The 23,261-nt window shown below is 37.7% G+C and overlaps 1 protein-coding gene across 2 annotated transcripts in view; it reads left to right on the forward strand.

Annotated features, from left to right (window-relative positions):
• Positions 1 to 371: 371 nt before the first annotated feature.
• ttn.2 (titin, tandem duplicate 2) overlaps positions 372 to 23,261 on the forward strand; it is a 340,760-nt gene continuing 317,870 nt past the window's right edge. For both annotated transcript variants that reach the window (XM_073047117.1, XM_073047118.1), the window contains exons 1-16: positions 372 to 598; positions 1,906 to 2,009; positions 2,368 to 2,571; positions 5,245 to 5,532; positions 5,625 to 5,713; positions 5,799 to 6,016; positions 11,598 to 12,141; positions 12,480 to 12,635; positions 13,372 to 13,662; positions 13,817 to 13,927; positions 15,475 to 15,753; positions 16,288 to 16,344; positions 16,439 to 16,697; positions 16,786 to 16,855; positions 17,059 to 17,271; positions 20,131 to 20,273. In XM_073047117.1, coding sequence (XP_072903218.1) covers positions 1,919 to 2,009; positions 2,368 to 2,571; positions 5,245 to 5,532; positions 5,625 to 5,713; positions 5,799 to 6,016; positions 11,598 to 12,141; positions 12,480 to 12,635; positions 13,372 to 13,662; positions 13,817 to 13,927; positions 15,475 to 15,753; positions 16,288 to 16,344; positions 16,439 to 16,697; positions 16,786 to 16,855; positions 17,059 to 17,271; positions 20,131 to 20,273 — 3,013 coding nt within the window. In that variant the 5' untranslated portion in view covers positions 372 to 598; positions 1,906 to 1,918. The remainder of the gene's footprint in view (positions 599 to 1,905; positions 2,010 to 2,367; positions 2,572 to 5,244; positions 5,533 to 5,624; positions 5,714 to 5,798; positions 6,017 to 11,597; positions 12,142 to 12,479; positions 12,636 to 13,371; positions 13,663 to 13,816; positions 13,928 to 15,474; positions 15,754 to 16,287; positions 16,345 to 16,438; positions 16,698 to 16,785; positions 16,856 to 17,058; positions 17,272 to 20,130; positions 20,274 to 23,261) is intronic.

Here is a 23,261-nt window from a genome sequence, read left to right on the forward strand (position 1 = left end):
AATGCATTTGTTGGTATCAACATTTCATTAGTGATTGATGGTAGCAGGACTACCGTTTCTTGACATTGCTGTCATAAGAATTTTATTTTTTTATCAGTTTAGTGTTAGTCGGAATGTACACAAGTTAAAACAAGGAAAAGAATGAATAAAACACTGGCTGTCTGAATTGGTTCGAGGGCTTTCGTGCACTCAGGATATGCCAAAATTAGCACTGCCTGCTTAAAACTGCAATGATTGTCACTGCTGGGTTGCCTAAATTGGTTTTGTTATCCCATGATCCCCTGCTGGAATAGCCAATCAGAAGTATCCATGAATTTACGTTGCTTAATTTCTGAAGTATATAAGGTGAAACCACCATGTTAATACTTCTGAGCAGTTTGGGCATTCCCAGCCTTGCCTCGGGTGTAGGGATTGCATGGAAAACTAAAGCTGCACCAAAACCGTCCACAACCTCCGTGTAGTTTTGCTTCCTTTAGTAAGAGGATGGTTCATTCTCTCATTGGATTGTTGGCAAAATTCTGAATATAAGGAGGGAGTTTCCAAAGCTTTAAAAGCTTTGGGCTTTGCCCTGTAACTTTTGGCACTCTTGAAAAATAAGGTTCGTACATCTATTTCTCTTCTACAGTATTTTGTTTCCAAGATGTTATAATTTTGTGTTATTTTGCATGGTAAGCTAAAAAGTAATATTTCTTTTTCAGTGAAAGTTTGAGAAAGTATTTATCTATGGCATATTAATTATTTCTAACTCTAGACAATGATACCATGTGTAAGATAGTTTTATTGAGCAGTGCTTAGTAAAAATGAGAATTTTGATTCTGTGGTTTATGTGCATATAATTTAAGAAGTTTTATCTATAGTTAAAAGTTTTCAAGGTTATGCTATCGACAGATAATTTAAGAATAGCTAAGAATAGCACTGATTGCATGAACCCGGTAGGGGACAGTGATGTCTTTTTAAGGGAATAAGCACAGAGCTGATAGTGCTACCACTGTGTCACACTTGCAGGTGTCAATCAAACTGATCCAGCTAATTTTAGAATATGTCTATTCTGTCACAAGATAGTATAACCTAACTTATATAGAAATTAAAGTTTATATCCCTATGTTCCAAATTCAATCCATATGTTCAAAAATTATGGTAATATATAAAAAAAAATTCACTACAACCAATGAGCACTTTAGAATTTAAATTCAGCAAATATTTAACATGTAATGATGCATATAATGAAAGTTAAATTAACTTTTTTTTATCCCTACTAAACAAATATTAACCATGCTTCAGAAAATGTAGAGTCTACTGGAACAATCATAGATTTTCTGGAACAAGCATAATTTAGGTAAATTATTAATCTTCATTCTCGAAGTACTTAATTTACCAATTAACAGCAGCTCAGAAAGCAATTCTATCACATGCCTATGTCTAAAATACTTCCAGAATGGAGATTAATATAGTTTTAGACAACTGTAAAGAGTCCCATATTTGTCTTCCTCTTCATTATTACCTCTATTTGTATAGAATGATATTATTCATAGTTAAGTCAGTCTTACAGAGAATGTCAATGTGTTTATTGGAACCAAGATGACTCATCTTCCAAATTTATTTATAAAGGATATTGGTGTGGTCATGAAATAAAGATTATGCCAAAATAAAATTTAACGAGAGAAAAAAATTGCAATCTTGAACAAATAAATTATCTTAAGCATTGCTTATTTTTATTTGTAAAACAAAGAGTTCAGGCTCATCGTTGGACCTTTGGGGCATTTTCTTTTAACTTATCTAAAGCAATTGAACAGGTAACCCTTGCCAACCAGATATAAAAGCACGGGTTGTAAACTTAAGGAAATGTTTATGATTTTTAACCATTAATTAATAATTATTAACCATTCATATTTTCTATATTTTAAGAGTGCCTAAAAAGATGACAACGCAAGCTCCAACATTTTTACATCCACTTCAAAGCGTTGTGGCACTGGAGGGTAGTGCCGCAACCTTTGAAGCGCATATTAGTGGTAAGTTCTCAATTCATTTGTGTCACATCAGCCTAAGCAAATTTAACATTGAGTTAACATACCAATAGAAATTAAAATCAGGGATATGGATGTGAAGAGTTAAGAGTGCCAATCATTTTAAAGTTTTTTTATAATAAATTATTGCATTATTTTTCTTATAAACTGTAATTCAGATAAGAGTGAAATTTACTATCGTATTAAGTATTGAAGTGAGTCAAACGGGTTTAAGTTATACGTTGCTCACTAAAAATGCGTCTAAGCAAACTATTTAAGAGCTCGGTGTTTTTTTTAAAATATTTTTTAACCGATGTGCCTTTCGCATTGTGAAGTCAGTGCCCGTGGTCTTGCTTGCCCACAGGTTTGCCAGTTCCTGAGGTGAGCTGGTTCAGAGATGGCCAGGTTCTCTCCGCTGCCGCTCTCCCGGGCGCAGAGATTTCGTACAGCGACGGCCGCGCGAAGCTGACGATTTCCCGCGTGACGCCCGCGCACGGCGGCCGGTTCTCCGTCCGGGCCACCAATGGATCGGGACAAGCGACTAGTACGGCCGAGCTGCTGGTGACAGGTAAGCGGCCACAGCCGGCGCTGGAGAGAGACCGTCTGCTGGGAATGCCTCATTTAAATGAAGCGCGAAGGCGTGGCAGGCGACGTCAACGTTGAATGCCACATGGCGCCCCGTCTTTGAAGTTTGAGCAGAGCTGTAAAGTTGGAAGTAGCATCGCTAAATAAAATTGAACGACGCGCTCTCACCATATACTTTCACACGCTGCACCAGCGATGACTAGTATGATTTAGAACTGGGGAATATTCATCCCACACCTGGTCCCTTGTCGCCTTGTGCTTTTCAATTTGCTGCTGGCATACTGCAATCAACCTATAATGGGGAGGAAGGAGAGAGAAGTTAAACTATTAACTCCCCAACATTTAAAAGCAGACGAAGTCAGGAGTTCTCAGTAGTTTAAAACAGGCCGCTCATATTATGTCCATCAAACAAACATGCACACACAACTTTACAGATGTTTTTAACCATGCTAGGTGTCTGAAATAGTACATGTTGTGAGGTTCATAACACTGCAAACTCAGTGAATACATCAGTTCTTGTGAGGACAGTTTTACACACTTTGGTGTCTTACTAAACTAGATTCTTTGTGTCATGGCTAGAGTCATAGAGGGCTTCAACACTAGCATTACTATTGCCAAATGGACTTAAGAAAGTGGACACTACAACCTCAGGACCCATTTCCCCCATTCAATAAGACCATTTCTGAACTGATTGCGGTCTCAACTACACTTCCCTCCCTGCTCGGTATAATCATTGATTACCATAATTAAAAAATATCTCACGGCTTAGAATACATTAAGTGATTACGTATTTACAACTCTGAGATAGAGAATTCCAAAGATTTATGATTCTCAGAAGAAATTGTTTAACATTTGTAATTTAAATGGGCAATACCTTGCATTGAAACTTTAACATTTCAGATAAGTGAAATTAGGTAGGCTTTACTTGTGGAACATTGAAATATACAGTGAAATGCAGCTCTCAGGAGGGGAAATATAATTAGAAGTCACACAGCATGGAGGCAGGCCCTGTCAGTCCACAATGTCCTTAGTAGTCACAAAGTTCCTACCTAGCTTGCTGCAAAAGATCAGTAGTAATGGAAGAAGGAATCATTATAATGAATAAGCAGTATTAAAAAAAGGCGTGGGGCAGTTGCTATGTTACCATAGTTTAGATCACATCAAAATCTGAATGCAATACTTTCACAAATTTCAGATCAATGTTTGAAAACAACTATCGCGTTAACAACTGCTATGATTTTTAAAACATTATATGTATATATATTCACAATTTTAAAATCAAATTTATTGCAAATTGATAATTTATTTATATATAAAGAAGATATCTCATAAACAGCACAATGTTAACACAGTGCCTGTGCGACTTTGTGGGTTACCCTGAATGCTCCGGTTTCTTCTCGCAATTGAAAGACATACTGGTTTGTAGTTTCATTGGTCACATGTATGTTATTGGGAAATGCAGCTTTGTTGGGCCGGAAGGGCCTGTTACTGTTCTGTATCTCTAAATATATAGATATCTTCATTATAACAGTAGGAAATAATGGACATGAGGTACATTGATAGACTGCCTCTGAAAGCAAGGCTCAAATCCATGATTAGTGGGGAGTTCTCTCAGTGCTGATAAAATGGTGTGTATAACATCAGAGGCAGATTTCAATTCAGTTCCTGCTCGCGCAGATTCATTACCACTAGTAGGAACTCAATTGGACTTCAATCATCCAATTGATTAACAACTTCAATTATTACAAAACATTTCAATAAGATATAATAAGCCAGCATATACATGAACATTAATAAATTAGGGAACTCTAGTCTATAAAATATTTGGATTCACACACTAGCTATCTATATAAACTGTGTGTTAAATATTTTAAATAAACTGGTAGGGCATGTTCTGCCATAGGCTTGTTTTTCTTGCTGACACTCGGTTTGTAACAATTTTGATAGTGCATCAGTCTCACTTTACTTCTTTCGAGCTAGTGACCTTTTTAACATGCATTGTGCACTATGTGCTAGACTTTTAATGATATTGATTCAATTCAGGAATATGGCTTTACTTTAATATTATTCCAATGCAGTCAAATATAATAACCATTTAAGATGAAATAGGATTAAATAGTTTTCTCACAAACCTTTCTTTAGTCTTCAGTAACGCTGATAATACTGGAGAATTAATTTGAGGTTGAAAACAAAGTACTGTGAGAATAGTCTCTTTTAAAATTGAAATTCCAATAAAAATAAATTTGATAATCTTTGAATGATTATATAAATTTTGCATACATTGCTTGGTTAGTAAACTAGGAGCAGGAATCCTCTGAGAGGGTGAAGTTTGCTTAATTTCACAATTAGGTGTCTTCCATAACAAATAGGAAAGAGGCTAAGTGAATATACTGCTTAACAATGACAATAAAATCATGATATGATTTCTGACATTTGAACATGTAGCGACTAAAGGTGCACAGAAGGGAAAATCATGGGTTTGGGATTAATAGTATATACAGAATTGGTACTGAAAAACACTTTTTTTGTGTTAATGACGCAGTTAACGTGGTGTGCACTATTTTGCAAAGCCTTTCATTAAAAGGGTTGGTGCATTATTACTTGGTCAAAGTAAATTATGAATGTAAACTTAGCAATTTTTCCCCACCTACTGCAGCAGAAACAGCGCCTCCCAACTTTATACAGAGATTACAAAGCATGACTGTGAGACGAGGATCCAAAGTTAGACTGGATGTTCGTGTGACTGGAATCCCTACACCTGTGGTGAAGTTCTACAGGGAAGGAGCAGAGATCCAGAGTTCTCCTGACTTCCAAATTTTACAAGATGGTGACTTGTACAGCTTAATGATTGCTGAAGTTTTCATGGAGGATTCTGGAACCTTCTCCGTGACTGCCACAAACAGTGTTGGACGCGCCACCTCCACAGCTGAGCTCCATGTACAAGGTACTTTTTGTTGCTTTTATTTTCATGTCAGGACGATACCATGTCCAGTTTCTAAATTCATTGTAAAACTTTAATTTATTTTTTTCTTGCAGCTGATGATGAAGTAGTACCTGCTAAAAAGACAAAGACAATTATTACTTCCACTGAAATTTCTCAGGAAAGACAAATGCAAGCTGAAAAGGTATCTTAATTCCAAATTATATTTTAACATTTTTGATTTGTTCCAGTTGAATATAATCCAACACAGTTTTTAATGCATATTTTAGAAAATGGAAACTCAATTCGAGGGGCGATCTTCAACAGTTGAAATGATTGTGGATGGAAGAATGGTAATGCAGCAATTACATCATAAGACTCCTCCACGCATCCCACCCAAACCGACATCTAGATCTCCAACCCCACCAGCTTCTGCTGTTAAAGTTGCTCGCCAACAATCCCCATCTCCTGTTCGTCATGTGAGAGCTCCAGCACCTTCACCTGTTAGGTATGAGAAATTTAATTGGTTTATCTGAATATTTAAATACTTTTCATAATGCAGGGGGAAATTATATGCAATATGAGTGTAAAAATTAACATTTCTGAGGTTATGAATTAAATAATTTAATTCACTTGGATCTTTGGTGTTATTTAAGGTAGAAGTAAACAGGGTTGACTATTTTATTGACAAAAACATCTGTTCATCAGAGGTTAAGGTACATCATGGCATCTTGTGTTTGTAGAAGAAAGAAATTTGAATTAAAATCGTGCAGTTTGTTATTTTGAGAAGGTTCCCTTTTCATTTGTTTTTGTGAACGCACTACTCCAGACCAACAAAATGGAAGTGAATGCTGAGGATAAACGTCAAAATTAATATAGCTGTCTTTTGCTTCTGTTACGAAAACCCCGTAACCAGGTAACTTACCAGCAAAGATAGATGGATCAGCTGAGTCGGATGCTACTATTTTCAAACGTTTTATTCAATAAGGGCACAAACGTATGGTTAATACAAAACATTCAAATCGTCAAAACTCAATCTAAAACACCGGTGTAACCATAATCAATCAGAAATAAGCTCTTTCGTTGTCTAGGGTATATAATACTGAGTCCAATTGGAAATATAAAGAGTCACTCTGAAGTCTGCAGGCTTTTCTCTTTTGGTTTCACGTGTTGGAGAGAGAGAGAGATAAAACGGAAAAACTTGCCCAAAACATCCGTGGAATCAGGGGAGCGATCTTCCCCGTTGTTAGTTAAAAAGCGATCTTCCGTTGGTTCCAGCCACAAACCCCGCATTCGGAATTTAACGCACGTGGCTTATTTCAAAATGGCTTCCCGTTCCCACGGGAAGCGTTATCGTGCTTCTTGGTGTCTCCTTGGTGCGTCTGAGGGTCGTCCTCTTTCAGACCCTTCTTTATACTGCCTCACGGGATCTCAGGTGTCAATCAGGTTGCAGGTGATGCAATCTCTCTCTCAACCAGCCCACTTTGCCCGAGGGCTTTACAATGTCCCTGCGAGTTGGCACGCCTGCAGTTCCCAGGTGTCTCCTGAGAACAATGCCACAGTCACCAGCTTTTGTCCCAGTGGAATGTCTTTCCATTTCCTGTGTCCATTCAGCCTGTCTCTCTCTCTCTCTTGGGTCATTGACCCCCCTTTCACTAGGGCTCTTGCAATTCTCACAAAGGAGGGGGCTGGTATCATAACACCTCCCCTCTTAAAAAGGTTTTTACCAGCGGTTAAAACCCAGAGTGGTACAGTCTTACAGAAATTTTGAATCTAATACAATACAGCTGCTTTTCTTTTCACTACAGAGTAATACAGTTATACATTCAAGTCAGCATCTAAACAGTTAACAAGTACAGTGCCCCTTTTCTTTAATACCTTAACCTCATGTGCCCTACTAACGCCTGGTAGCATCAAACTTCAGCTCAATAACCACCTTATTTATTTGCTTTCTTCGGCAACATAACTAAGGAGGTGTGATCTTAGCTTACATACATCTACAAAGGTTCATGCAAAAGACAAATTTTTATGCTACTTTCAAACTTAACAGTCAAGCTTCCATGGGTGTTGTCTTTATTATTCACATACTTTGTCAAAATCCCTTAAAACCGGCTTCTGCTATTTTAAAAATCGCGCCCCCATTAACCCTCGCCTTTTTTCCGGTTAATTCCCTCGTGGCGATCTTGGGCACCCTGGCGAAATAAGCTTTCGCCCGCTCCTTTCATAGGAGTTATTTTATCAGCGTGTTCCAAACTTAGACCACCCAATTCCTTAATTTTAGGCCATTTGTCGTTTTTCTCTTCAGGACCCGTCATGCTATTAGTTTCCAATTTAAGATCCGCAAGCGATCTCGCTTTGTTCAGACAGCATTTCAAATTCTGCCTTTTCACAGCACCCTCTTGAATAACAATAGCGTGTGGGGCACCTTTACATTCCAAATCAACCTGTAATTGATTCGCAGGCACCGTGTTACCAAGCCATTGTCTCTGCAGCCTGGTTGCTGCTTCTGACATCAATCCAGACATTAAATTTTCTTCCTTTGATTTGGGAATTACAGATTTCCCGTCTCCCTCCACAACAACAGTTATCTCCCCATTCGTAAACTCCACATTAACTCTGAAGACCCCCTTCTGTACAACCCTCTGGGAACTCACACTTCCCAAGGTTAACCCCTTTTTCCCCGAACCAGGTCTATCTGACTCATGAGGACGGCCGCCCCGTTCCCCTGAATCAAATACCTCAGACTTCCCCTGAGCTCCGTTACCAGGGTCAGCACCACGTGCATCCCCATCTTGGACACACTCAAACGGGACATTGGCCTCTTCCAGGCTTTCAACACCCGTACCTTTTTCAAATTCTAACGTCCCCCGATCCTTCCAGTTACTCTCTAGGCAGCCCCCCGTTGGGGAAGGCGCAACCCTGCGAGCTGAAACAACCTCCTCGGCCATTTCAGCTGACTTCTCCACGGCAAGGGTACCCTTCTCCTCTAAGACTGCCCTCATTTCACTCTCGGGACCATCGAGAACATCTTTAGGACTCTCAACTTCTCCAAACAATTCTGCCAAACCAGACAGATCAACCACGTCCAACTCTGGACGTTTTAACAGCTTTATCCGTTTCTCATCTTTATTTCCTACCTCTAGGACCTTTCTCTTCACTAAGGGGGGAGCTATCTCCTCGCCCTTACCCCCTTTTACTTTACTACCTTCCGTTTTACCACCCTCTGAACCCTCGTGGTGTAGGGTCGGTAAAAACGTCTGGGCCAATTTCAAACTGCGCGCGGTCCCAGTCGCCGCTCTCGACAGGCTGCGAGTGACCGCGCATGCGCGATAGCTCGGGGACTCCATGGGCGGGGCCTCAACTATCAGGGCGGTTCCCATCTTCCCACCCGCGAGGTCATTACCCAACAGGAGGTCCACGCCCTCCCCCGGTAACTCCGGCAGGACTCCTAGCTCCACAGGTCCCGACACCAACTCGCAATCGAGAAAGACCCTATGCAAAGGCACGACCGTGATCTGGTTCCCGATTCCTCTCAGGGCAACCTCCCCCGTCCGAGGGCCGAAATTTAACACATTACGGCTAATTAACGATAGTTCCGCCCCCGTGTCTCTCCAAATTCGTACAGGGATGGGGGGGTCCCCTTCCCTCAAAGACACGGTTCCTTCGGAACTAAATGTCTCCCGCCCCTCCGGTACTCCATCTACCTGGGGCCCTCTTGTCAACGTCCTGATTACCACTGCACGCCCGATAGGGATCGCTGCTCTCTCCCTCTCTGGCTCCTTTCTCAGAGCAAAGCACTTTGATGCAATATGTCCCACCTTTCCACAATTAAAACAGTTTAAACCAGGAGATCTCCAGGTTTCCTGTCTGTTATCCTCACTTTTTGTGCTAGCTCCCGGTGGAGTTTCTCCCTTAGCCGGCGGACTGTCCCTACCATTCCGACGGTCTCTCGGGTAACTTTTTGGCGAGGAAAACTTTGTCTTGTGGGTTAGGGCATATTCATCTGCGAGCCTAGCCATCTCTGAGATGGACTGATTCGTCCTCTCACTTAAATACATTCGGATCTCTTCCGGAACGCAACTTTTAAATTCCTCAATCAAAACTAGCTCCCTGAGACGCCCATAGTCCTCGGCCACCTTTTCAGCTGTGCACCAACGATTCAAGAGCACACCCTTCTCATGGGCTAGCTCGGTATACGTTTGATTCCACCCTCTTTTTAAATTTCGGAACCTTTGTCTATACGCCTCAGGTACTAACTCGTAACCTCGGAGAATGGCCTCCTTTACTTGATCATAATTCCCGTCCCTTTCTGTGGGCAGCGCGGCATATACCCGCTGTGCTTTTCCTCGTAACACACTTTGTAACAACGCCACCCATTGCTCTCTGGGCCACTGCTGATTCTCTGCCACCTTTTCAAAGAGCAAGAAATAACTATCAACATCCGTCTCCTCGAACGGGGGGACCAACCTCAACGCCCGACTAATATCAAACCCCTCTTTCTCTCCCCCTTGAGTTCTTCGCTCTTGTTTCCGCCTGTCCAGCTCCAATTCATAGTTCCTCTGTTTCTCTCTCTCTTCTGCTTCTAGCTGCTTTAGTTTGAACACCTGCTCTCTTTCCCTCTCGGCTCTCTCGGCTTCTCTCTCTGCAGCCTTCTGAGCTGCGTCTATTTCTAGCTGCTTTATTTTAAACTCATGTTCCAGCCTTGCTTTCTCCAACTCTGCCTGATTTGTCCCACTCACTAATCTCCTTTCGGGAATATTTTCCAAATCCTCAGCTATAAACACCTTCTTCCCAACGTAATGCTGTTGTATGACCCTTAGCACTTCCTGCTTTTTCATTGCTGGCTTCACCGCTGTGAGGTCTAAGGCCTGCGCCAAACTTACTAAGTCTGATTTTGTAGCCTTCCCTAGCGCCTCTACCGTCGGGTTTCTCCTAAATTCCGACACATCCATCTTTGCTGGTTTCCCGTCTGACTACCTGCGTAACCAGATTTAAGTTTGGACTTACAGCCCGATTCACTGACCCTCCCGTTTGGTTTCAAATCCGGGACGAGAACCCCACTTGTTACGAAAACCCCGTAACCAGGTAACTTACCAGCAAAGATAGATGGATCAGCTGAGTCGGATGCTACTATTTTCAAACGTTTTATTCAATAAGGGCACAAACGTATGGTTAATACAAAACATTCAAATCGTCAAAACTCAATCTAAAACACCGGTGTAACCATAATCAATCAGAAATAAGCTCTTTCGTTGTCTAGGGTATATAATACTGAGTCCAATTGGAAATATAAAGAGTCACTCTGAAGTCTGCAGGCTTTTCTCTTTTGGTTTCACGTGTTGGAGAGAGAGAGAGATAAAACGGAAAAACTTGCCCAAAACATCCGTGGAATCAGGGGAGCGATCTTCCCCGTTGTTAGTTAAAAAGCGATCTTCCGTTGGTTCCAGCCACAAACCCCGCATTCGGAATTTAACGCACGTGGCTTATTTCAAAATGGCTTCCCGTTCCCACGGGAAGCGTTATCGTGCTTCTTGGTGTCTCCTTGGTGCGTCTGAGGGTCGTCCTCTTTCAGACCCTTCTTTATACTGCCTCACGGGATCTCAGGTGTCAATCAGGTTGCAGGTGATGCAATCTCTCTCTCAACCAGCCCACTTTGCCCGAGGGCTTTACAATGTCCCTGCGAGTTGGCACGCCTGCAGTTCCCAGGTGTCTCCTGAGAACAATGCCACAGTCACCAGCTTTTGTCCCAGTGGAATGTCTTTCCATTTCCTGTGTCCATTCAGCCTGTCTCTCTCTCTCTCTTGGGTCATTGACCCCCCTTTCACTAGGGCTCTTGCAATTCTCACAAAGGAGGGGGCTGGTATCATAACACTTCTTATCTGTTAATCATTTTTATTTACAAAGTCCCTTTGTTCCTTTTTGAATAATGTAGCTCTTTATCATCTATGATAACTGAGTAACCTGGGCTGTCTTTTTATCAAAGGCACATTAAGAAAATTGGAAATTAAGAAAATTACTACCGTATCACAACTACATCTGCTGTGCTCCTTTGATATCCAGTGTAAATGTGGGTGATATTCTTTTTACAGATCAGTATCTCCAGCTGGAAGACTCTCAACATCTCCTATCAGATCTGTGAAATCACCAATTCTCACTCGCAAATCTCAGACAACTACAGTTGTCAGTTCAGAAACTATACCCCCTTGGAAGCAGGAAGGCTATGTTGCAGCAACTGAAACAAAAATGAGAGAGACCAGATCTACAAGTACTACGCAGATTCATAGAGAAGGAAAATGGGAAGGAAGATATGGAGTCCATGGTCAGATGATGATCACTGGGGCTGCTGGTGCAGTAGGTGCTGGTAAAGTTACTAAAATTGAACAAAGTGCTAGTATGGTAGGAGGTTCAAGAAAGGCAACATTTGAAGGAGGTGTCAGTGCTGCTGGTGCTACGAGAATAACTACAGTTGAGCGATCTGTTGGTTCTCCAAGAATTACCACAGTTGAACGACAGACAAGAGTTACAACAGCTGAAGGGTCTGCTAGTGTAGCCAAAGTTTCCGCAGAAGAAGGGATTGCCACAGCTGTTGGAATGACTGGTGTTGCTGCTAGTGTTTCAGGTGCTGGCCAGCAGGTAAGGTGTAATCCATTTTCATCAAGCATGCCACATTAAAATTATTTATAATTAGGAACAATTGGATGATCTTGAACTCAGACATATTGAGTTTAATAAGTTTGAAACTTTCTGTGAAGGTAGATTAATATTAATCCATGGAACATTAACCAATTTCTTACTTGGTTCTGCAAGAAGTCATTTTGTAACACTGAAGACAATTTAGTTCATGATGTTTATTCATCAAATATTACTTTCGAAATTTTGCAGCAATATAGATTGATTTTGTAATCTATAGTTCAGATATTTAGTTGCATGATGCATAATAAAATGTTTTTTTTTTGCTGCATGGAATTCAGTTAGAACATGGCGGTGAGAAAATGACTGCTGTAGCTACTGTGGTAGCTGCAATTGATCAAGCCAGAGTACGTGAACCGGTTACTGTAACCAATGCCGCAGAAAGAGGCACTTCTGAGTGTGTATCCATAGAAAAATCACAACCAGTTGAGGATCAGGTAGTTTGAATCACAAAAGAAAATAACTTGAAATTCACTTATTTGTTACAATATATAGGCTTCAGTTTCATAACTCTCTCTATAATGTTCTCACAAAAGTATTGAATTTTGTGTAACACACAATTTTTGTCACTTTTTCTTTGTAGTTGTATAATTAATTATGATTGGTACTTCTCTATTGTACTAGTTCCCATTAATTTCATGCTCACTTTTTTTTCTTTTCTTTTTTCTTATTAGCACCCTTTAGATTTACTACTTCTCTATTATACTAGTGCCCATTAATTTCATGCTCACATTTTTTCTTATCTTCCTTACGTTTCATCAGCACTTCCCTTATTAAACGTCTGCTGCCATGCACCCAATAGTCATATAATTTTAGACAGAATGCTTAAAATTTGTATTGGTTGTAAATGCACTTATGTGTAGTGTGCAGTTTGCTGTCAAAAACAATACCAATTTACTTTGCAACACAAATGTTTACACGTTAATAATTAAAGGTCTAGTTATTACCCATTATAATTTATTTTCAATAATAAGCTTTTGAATGTTATTTAAATTTGTTTAATCTTGTTTAAAACATAAACTTGAGTAATTTGTAAATAAAGAATATATTGTTGGCCTCAGTGTGACAGATCAAAGTTTAAGATGGTATTGTTTTTGAATGTCATAGTTAATCTTGTGATATTTAAGATTAGACTATGAGTGCTTTTGCAGACTTAGCCCTTGTTGTCTGCAGATTGAGGTTGGCAAAAAGGCTGAAGCTGTGGCTAAGGTATTGGCTGCTGTGGATCAAGCACGTACTAGACATCCTGTGTATGCTGAAGGAGCGCGTTCAGAAGAGACACGTATGGAATATGAACATGCACAGCGTGGTGTATATAAAACTGCCACTGAGTTTTCTGCTGAGAAACGAGCACCCCCTGCTGACCAACAAGTTGTCACCACAACTGTCAGAAAAGAGACAGTTATTGTGCCAACTGAAACACAAATTTCCTATGACGAACAGGCTGAAAAACACATAACACAGGTTAGACTTCATTTAACTCATAAAACACCAAGTTAATGTTGACAAAAATTCTGTAATTTATTTTAACTATGGAGATCATCTTGAGAAAACTTACTTTCAATTTTATTAGTACATGACGGATTAAGCATAATAAAGGTTTTGTTGGTTGCTATAGATTGAAAGAACATCAGAAACTGCAGCACATCTGGACCACAGAATTTCCAGTACAATTCCTCACTTCACTGTTTCAAAAATCTCTGTAGCCAAACCTGAACCAACCCAAGAGGTAAGGGTACAAATTCTGGATGGCAGGCAAATAAACATAAAGATTAGAATATTAAATAAGCAAGACTTGAAGTGAGCCATTGACAGTCTGTAAATTCAGGAAAGGGAACTCTTATTTACCTAGAGACTTATTAATTAATGGAACTTACTCTCATGTCAATCCCTGCTTTGACTCAATCTGCCAAATTTCCTTAGAGGTGGCCTACTTTTGAGGGGTGTAGTATCTGTTTTAGGCAGCCACAAAGGCACAGTTCAAAATTGTGGTGGGATGGCATTCAATTACACTTTTCATCCATGAAATCCGCTTTTATTGTACACAAATCAGGCACAGGAGGTACAGTTACATCATTATTTTTAGCAATTTAATTGATTAGGTTATGCTATGGTAAACAATGGAAGGAAGAATAATAGTGGATATTTCTGCAACTGTTGAATATTGGGAAAACATTTTTATGGTCAGGCATTTATATAATTCTCCCAATCATTGCATAGAATCTAAATTTATTAAAATAACCTATTTTTGAGAGGTGCTAAATAGATCTCATTAAAACTTGCTATTTTCCTGCCAGACAGCATTTTTACATAAATTTATGTACAGATAAAAGTAATTTCTGAAATGTATTGGCCCAGAATTTGCAGGAAAGTAATGGCAATTACAATGGTCCTATTCTTAGTTTAAAAACTCAGTTGAAAAACTGTACCAATTTCTGATGAGGAACAGATTTGTAGAAAAATGCAATTCACCACAGATTATCAAACATTTATTCATTTGTCAGCTCTTGTCATTTTCATAACAAGATTTAACTTCCTGCAATTCCATTTAATCCTGCTTGATGAGATGCAATTGGAATATAAACTATGGATCTCATCTCAACGAGTATTATAGTAAGAAAATAACGTTTACTTTTCAATCATTTTCATCTTTCTTCATTTTCCTTTATTATTCTGTCTGTATAAAATTTTGGCACAGATTTCTGTTTTAGTTGTAACTTCATTTTGTTTATCTATAAAAGTCACTGATTGAGGAGTGGAAATATTTATATTCTCCACAGTCCTTGGTACCTTATTGAAGTTACTTCACTGTTACCAAGCTTAATTTTCAGCTATTTTTAGTACAAATAATTTCTAAGATGAAACTAAACTTCAAAATTGGACATGCTACACGATGCCATGCACACCAAATTCTGGGCCATATTGATTTATTTTGCTATCATCATTCATTTTGCATTTTCACAAGTACATTTTAACTTCATCTGTACTAATAGTTTAGTTTTAACAGTCGTAACATTAACACAAGTCCTTAAAATTTAACATTTCATGTTTGAAGGACGCTGTTTGAACATAACATTCACAACTACTTCAACCTTTCCTACACTGAGTTACATTTTCCTATTGATTGATTTGTTTTCATGCTCATGGAACATTTTTCAAAAAGGCTATCTAATCTGCCTAATTTAATAATCCCACCCATCTCTGTCATTTTGACCACAGAGTAATACTTAAAATAGTTTGTAAATAATGTAACTTTATTCTTCTTGGCTTGGTTAGGTTTCTATAGCAGGAACGGCTATTGTTACTCTGGAGAAAGAGTTGTCTGCGTCCTCTGCTGTGAAGGTTACTAAGCCAGTGAAACCTCCTGTGTTAAAAGAGGCCAGAATTGTGACACAGGAGACTGTCTTTCCCAAGCCTCACATTAGAGAAAGAACAGATATATATGAAACACGGTTTGATACTGAGATGCAAAGGCATCTAGGTTTAAGTTTTACAGGTTCACTTGAAGCTGAATTTGATGTTGAACATGAAGATCAATATGAAACACAAGAACAGGTTTGTCAATTACCTAGTTATACTCTCAAAATATTCTAGTTTTGTGTGTTCCCCATGAATTAACAATAGCAAATAATGCAGAAAGTTCATTCCTGATCAAGGCAAATCTAACACCATTTTCATCCATCCCTCTCTTTTCATCAATCCCTTTCTCCTCTGGAACCTTTACCGTTACATAAAACTGTGTTGGTTTATTTTTAAACACAAGAGGCTCTGCAGGCGCTGGAAATCCAGAGCAACACCCACAAAATGCTGGAAGTGTCTTTGCGTGAAACATTGACTGTTCATTCATTTCCGTAGATGCTGCCTGACCTGCTGAATTCCTCTGGCATTTTGTGCATGTTGCTCTTAGCTTATTTTTAATTATGAGAATAATATATCTTTGGTGTGATTACTGTGTGGAGACAGGAATTCTTTGCTGGAAACTCTTACCCATTTTTCACTTTGATATAAAACATTCTTCAAAAACTATTTGACAAGTTGTATCGTAGTCTGTTACTTTATATTCATTATTTTACTTTTTGTCTGTTTTAGATCACAGAACATGTCCATGCAGCAGTGATTTCATTTACCCCCCCAAGTTTTGTTTCTGTAAGCATTAATTTATTAAAAAATTACATTTTGAATTTTGAATGCTTATTGTTATCTATTTTTATGCAATTAATGGTACCTTGCGCTTTTTCAGGGCTTGAAAAACATGACAGTAGTAGAAGGTGAATCTGTGACTTTGGAATGTGAAATCACAGGACATCCTACCCCAACTATAATGTGGTTTAGAGAAGACTATCATATTGAAAGTTCCATTGATTTTCAAATAACTTTTGAAAATGGCATTGCTCGTATAACAATCAGGGAAGCCTTTGCAGAAGACAGTGGTCGCTTTACTTGTACTGCTACCAATGATGCTGGTTCTGCTAGCAGTTCCTGCTACCTTCTTGTTCAAGGTTTGTATTTTTATATCAATGCCTAAAATGATTAAATAACTTTCTGATGTAAGGTCAGAAGTGTAATAGTTTATTTTTATTTTGGTAGTGTCTGAAGAGATTGAGAGCAGAGAAGAAACCTTGGTAACGTCTGAACAAATTATCTCAACAAAGAAACGGTATTTATACTGAGAACCATTTCTCTCTTTTTAAACAGTGATTTGAAATAAATGCATTGTATTCTCATTTTAAAATATTTTCCTTCTATTTCATTTATTTTTACATTTACCTTACTATCCATTCATCAGGAAGTAACTCTGATTTGTATAAACTGTTGGTGATAGTACACCATATTAAAATTGATCTTGCTTTTAAATTCCAGAGCTGAAATGACCATAGAAACTATGTCAGCAACAAGAGCTACTGCTGACTCTGTAGAAGTTGCTGCTGGAGTTGCCCCATTCTTTATGCGGAAACCAATACCACAGAAACTAATTGAAGGTGGAAGTGTAATTTTTGATTGTCAGATCGGAGGTACCCCTAAGCCGCATGTTTACTGGAGAAAAGCTGGAATTCCGTTAACAACTGGATACAGGTATAAGACTCTGTTAAGAAATGTTGATCTATTTTAGCTTTAAACTTATATTTAATTGAATTAAGTTCGAGTATTAACTGTTTTTGAAATGTGGAAATATTGCCACCTAAGAAGAATAGTTAAGATGTTATTACTTCATACAAAAATGATTTATGTATGTTATATATCATTTATTGTAGGAGGATTTAAAAATCAGAACTGTACTTATAATAATGTCAACCTTGTTCTCTGATGTATGCTCACTACATGTACTGAATACAATATTTGAGGTTTAAGTATATATTCTTTTGGACTGAATAAATTCACCCTAATACGTACTTGGTTGATTTAGCTTTTTCTTGTTTCACTTTCAATCTTTTTATTAATATTTAGAATATTATGAATGAGATACAATTCAAATAATGGTAAGGGATTACAAATATATAGACTCCCATTATACATAAAGTATTACATAAACAATGAATAGAGCATAAGTAAGTTTCCCAAAACATAAACCGTATAGTATATATATGAACAAGGTAAGTTTAGATATTTCATAATATATAGTGTAAAAAAGAGAAAAAAAAATCTATCTAAGGAAGTTAGCTAATCTACTAATCTAGTATCAAGAAAAAGAAAAAAAAACAAAGAAGAAAAAAAATAAAAAAAACTTTTAAAAAGAGAAAAAAAAAGGGCTGTTCATAGTATCTCACGAGTATACATAAACATCAATGACGTCAACTCCGATCCTCTCAACATACATACGATTAAAGCTGAAAAAAAAAACCAATAAGCCCGGCACAGGGCCATTACATCATATGAAAATATTGAATAAATGGTCTCCATATCTTTTCAAATTTAATAGAAGTATCAAATACAGCACTTCTAATTTTTTCTAAATTTAGACATAACATAGTTTGAGAAAGCCAATGAAATACCGTGGGAGGATTAATTTCCTTCCAATTCAACAAAATAGATCTTCTAGCCATCAAAGTGAGAAAAGCAATCATTCGACAGGCGGAAGGAGATAAGTGAAGTAAGTCCATCATCGGTAAACCAAAAATTGCGGTAATAGGATGGGGTTGTAAATCAGTGTTCAATACCGCCGAAATAATATCAAAAATATCTTTCCAATATTTTCTCAAAAGTGGACATGACCAAAACATATGAGTTAAAGAAGCGATTTCTAAATGACATCTGTCACAAATAGGGTTTATATGAGAATAAAAATGAGCTAATTTATCCTTGGACATATGGGCCCTATGTACAACCTTAAATTGTAATAATGAATGTTTGGCACATATAGATGATGTATTAACTAATTTAAGAATTCTATCCCAATTCTCAATAGGAATAATAAGATTAAGTTCTCTTTCCCAATCATTTTTGGTCTTATCAAAGGGCACTGAACGTATCTTCATAATTATATTATAAAGTTTTGATATAAGCCCTTTTTGAAAAGGGTTTAGTTCAAACAAACTTTCCAAAGTATCTGAAGACAGAGAATTTGGGAACGAAGGAAGTACCGTACTTAAAAAATGCCTAACCTGTAAGTATCTAAAAAAATGAGATCTAGGCAAATTATATTTATTAGCTAGTTGATCAAAGGACATAAAACAGTTGTCCAAAAATAAGTCGGAAAATCTTAATAATCCCTTAGTTTTCCAAGCCAAAAAAGCATGATCTATAATTGAGGGATGGAAAAAACAATTAGATACAATAGGACTATTTAACATGAATTGAGTCAACCCGAAAAATTTCCGAAATTGAAACCATATACGTAAGGTATATTTAACTATCGGGTTGTCAATTCGCTTCGGCAATTTAGAAAGAGCAAAAGGGAGAGATGTCCCCAAGATAGAACCCAGAGCATAAGCAGAAACCGATTTGGTTTCCAAACTCACCCAATGAGGGCCAAAAGGACCATCCCATTCTTTCAACCAACATATCAAATATCTAATATTAACTGCCCAATAATAAAATCTGAAATTGGGTAATGCCAACCCACCATCCTTCTTTGTCTTCTGTAAGTATATTTTACCTAACCTGGGATTTTTATTCTGCCATATATATGAAGAAATTTTTGAATCAACATTAGTAAAAAAGGATTTCGGAATAAAAATTGGTACCGCTTGAAAAACATATAAAAATTTAGGTAAAATAACCATCTTAATAGCATTAATCCTACCTATCAGAGATAAAGATAATGGTGACCACTTAGTAAACAAACCTTTAATCTGATCAATTAAGGGTAAAAAATTAAACCGAAATAATTCTTTATGGTTTTTGGTAATTTTAATCCCTAAATAAGTAAAAGAATCGTTAGCTAATTTAAAAGGTAAAATACCATAATTTGGGACCTGTCTATTCAAAGGAAACAATTCACTCTTATTAAGATTTAACTTATACCCAGAAAACTCACTAAATTGAGCCAACAATGATAAGACTGCTGGAATAGATTTCTCAGGATTAGAGATGAATAATAATAAATCGTCTGCATATAAAGATACCTTATGAATATCTGTTCCACGATTAATACCCAAAATATCATGTGATTCTCTGATGGCAATTGCCAAAGGTTCTAAGGCGATGTTAAATAGTAATGGACTAAGAGGACAACCTTGTCTAGTGCCCCGAAATAAACGAAAAAATGGAGATCTTTGATTATTAGTAAACACCGAGGCTACTGGAGTTTGATATATCAGTTTAATCCAAGAAATGAAGGTCGGACTAAAATTAAACTTCTCCAACACATAAAATAAGTAGGGCCATTCAACTCTATCAAATGCTTTTTCCGCATCTAATGATATAACACTTTTTCTTGTTTCATGTTTCATTATATTCTTTTAGTCTTATACAAAACATTTTATTTCTCCCTAGGTACAAAGTAAGCTACAACAAGGAAACAGGAGAATGCAAACTTGAGATTTCCATGACTTTTGCAGATGATGCGGGTGAATATTCTATTGTAGTTCGTAATCAACATGGAGAAATTTCAGAATCTGTTCAACTGCTGGAGGAAGGTTTGTATTTATTTAAACAGGTCCTGAAAAGAAAGTCTGCTTCATCAGACTGGTAATTAAAATAATCACTTTTTTAGAGATTGTTGACTAAATTTATTTGGTTTAATTAAATTAACTTAATACATGCATTTTTAAAAATGTATTCAGTTAAAATTTGACTCCATCAGCCTCAACCATCTCTGAAAGATCTACTTAGTTTAATTTCTCTGTTGAAATATATATTGTTCACTTGCTGGATATTTCTTCATTTTTCCCTGAGGAAGCAAATTCCTCCTGTGCAATGATTTCTGATCATGCTGTCTACTTCAGATCATAGAAAACTTACGACACAAAAAGAGCTATTTAACTAATCATGACTGAGATGGTTGAAAAAGAATTACCCAGTCGAAAACCACCATCTAGTACTAGGTCCCTAGCCTTGGAAGTTATTGCTTTTCAAGAAACTTGTGAACAAATTTTAAATGTGATTACAGTTGATTACAGCTATGAAAAGAACTCTTTCAAACAGTGTGATCCAGACTTCCTACCACCTGCTGGGTGAAAACATTTTATTCATCTTTCTTCTAATGCTAGGGGACATAGGCCTTTCCAATTTATACCAACCAGGCACTCAGAATTTTGTACATTCTCAGCTTCCTTCATTCCAAAGACAGGAACCACATCTTTCCTCATGGCAACAATTTTCCAGTCCTCTCAACATCTTTGCAGGCCTTCATAGTTATCTGTGCAAATGGATCTTTCCTATTATCTGTAACCAGAACTGTACACAGAACTCAGATTACGGTTGCACTATATCCACCCCATTCTTGTATTCTGCATACACATAAAGGAAACCATTTGGTGTGTTACTTTAACCACCTTATTGACCTGTATATTTCTGGCTCTTTTAAAAAGTCACCACAAATAGTTAGCATTTAAGATTGACTTTAATTAAATCTAGTCGAAATGGAATGTAGCATCCATAGAGAATAAACAGATATTTTCTATAACATAATGTTACAGAAGGAGGGAACTATTGTGTAGGTAAGATTGGTAGGTAGGTAAGATTGCTGAATGAAAAAAGTAGGACTGAGGACTGAGAACATTTCATTATTCAGCAGAAGGAGATCAAGGCATTAAGTAAAAACAGCAAAGTAGAATACAAAAATAGGCTCATGAGAAACAAAACAATGTAAGAGATTCAAGAGATTTGTAAAAGGAAATGTTTATTGGTGAAGTAAACATGCACCTCACAGACTAAAATTAGAAAACTACAGCAAGTTAGGGACTAAGGAAGTTGGAGAGAAACTAAACAAACACAGAAGACCCAAAAATTCTGCTGAAAATAGTGGTGTAGAATAAAAGAGTGCCTCAAAGAAATCCCCATTGATCTGCATTCTCGGGTTTTGAGGAAGTGGCTATGGAGATGGTGGATGCACTGGTTGTCATCTTCTAAAGTCCTATGTCTTAGAATGTTCCACAGATTGGAAAACATTACATGCACACAATTGTGCTATTGAAGAAAGAAAAGAGGGAAAACATGGAACTATAGGCAAATTAGTGTGTGATTAATTAATATGGAAAACACCAATGAACTGTTAATAAATCACTTAGAAAATAAAAACAGAGTTGGAGAGAATAAATGTGGATTTATGAAAGGGAAATCATGTTTTATAGAGCAATACACAAACTGGAGGAACTAAGCAGGTCAGGCAGCATCTATGGAGGGAAATGAGCAGGTGATGTTTTAGGCTGAGACTCTTGCTTTTGGCCTAAAATATCAACTATTCATTTCCTGACATTGATGACGTATGACCTACTTAGTTTCTCCAGCGTTTTGAGAGTGTTGCTCTAGATTTTCAGCATCTGCAGTCTGTCTTGTATCTACATGTTTGTTCAAAGGTTCAAAGATTCGTTTATTATCAAAGCATTGGTCTATTTACAACCCTGAAATTCATCTTCTCCAGAAAGCCACAAAACAAAGTAAGAACATGATAGGTATATTAGAGTTTACCAGGTTTTAAGAAGGAAAATGATGAGGGTGAATGAATTGATGTGCAATGTTTGGACTTTAAGGCCTTTGATAAGATACCACACAAGACATATAAGAAAAACAGGTATAGAGCACATCCTATAGGGGGAATATATTGGTGTGGAATGCAGATCAGTCAATGGACATAAAATAAGTAATATAAATTATCAAGTTAGTTCTGGGTTGGGAGTCTGACCAGTGGAGTGTCACAGAGTTGGCTGTTAGGAATCCAGCTGTTCACAATCTACATGTATATCAATGATATAAATTAATGTAAAATTTCCGTGTTTGCTGATGATACAAAAGTTGTGGAACTGTGGATAGTGAAGGGAATGCAGAGAGATTTCAGAGGCTTATAGACACGCTCAGTGAAATGAGCAAGTCACTACATGAAGTATAATAAAGAAAAATATGAGGCATTCACTTTGGCAGAATACATGTAATTGCTTCAAAAGTTGAGATTGAGGTTGATAGTATTTAGAGATACATGGATATTCATGTACATAAATCAATAGAACCATAGAACACTACGGCACAGTACAGGCCCTTCAGCCCTCCATGTTGTGCCGACCCATATAATCCTTAAAAAAAGTACTAAACCTACACTACCCCATAACCCTCCATTTTTCTTTCATCCATGTGCCTGTCCAAGAGGCTCTTAAATACCCCTAATGTTTTAGCCTCCACCACCATCCCTGGCAAGTCATTCCAGGCACTCACAACCCTCTGTGTAAAAAAAAACAAAAAACAAACTTACCCCTGATGTCTCCCCTAAACTTCCCTCCCTTAATTTTGTACCTATGCCCTCTGGTGTTTGCTATTGGTGCCCTGGGAAACAGGTACTGACTATCCACCCTATCTATGCCTCTCATAATCTTGTAGACCTCTATCAAGTCCCCTCTCATTCTTCTATGCTCCAAAGAGAAAAGTCCCAGCTCTGCTAACCTTACTTCATATGACTTGTTCTCCAATCCAGA

Source organism: Hemitrygon akajei, chromosome 5 (assembly GCF_048418815.1).
Source record: "Hemitrygon akajei chromosome 5, sHemAka1.3, whole genome shotgun sequence".
NCBI lineage: Eukaryota > Metazoa > Chordata > Chondrichthyes > Myliobatiformes > Dasyatidae > Hemitrygon > Hemitrygon akajei.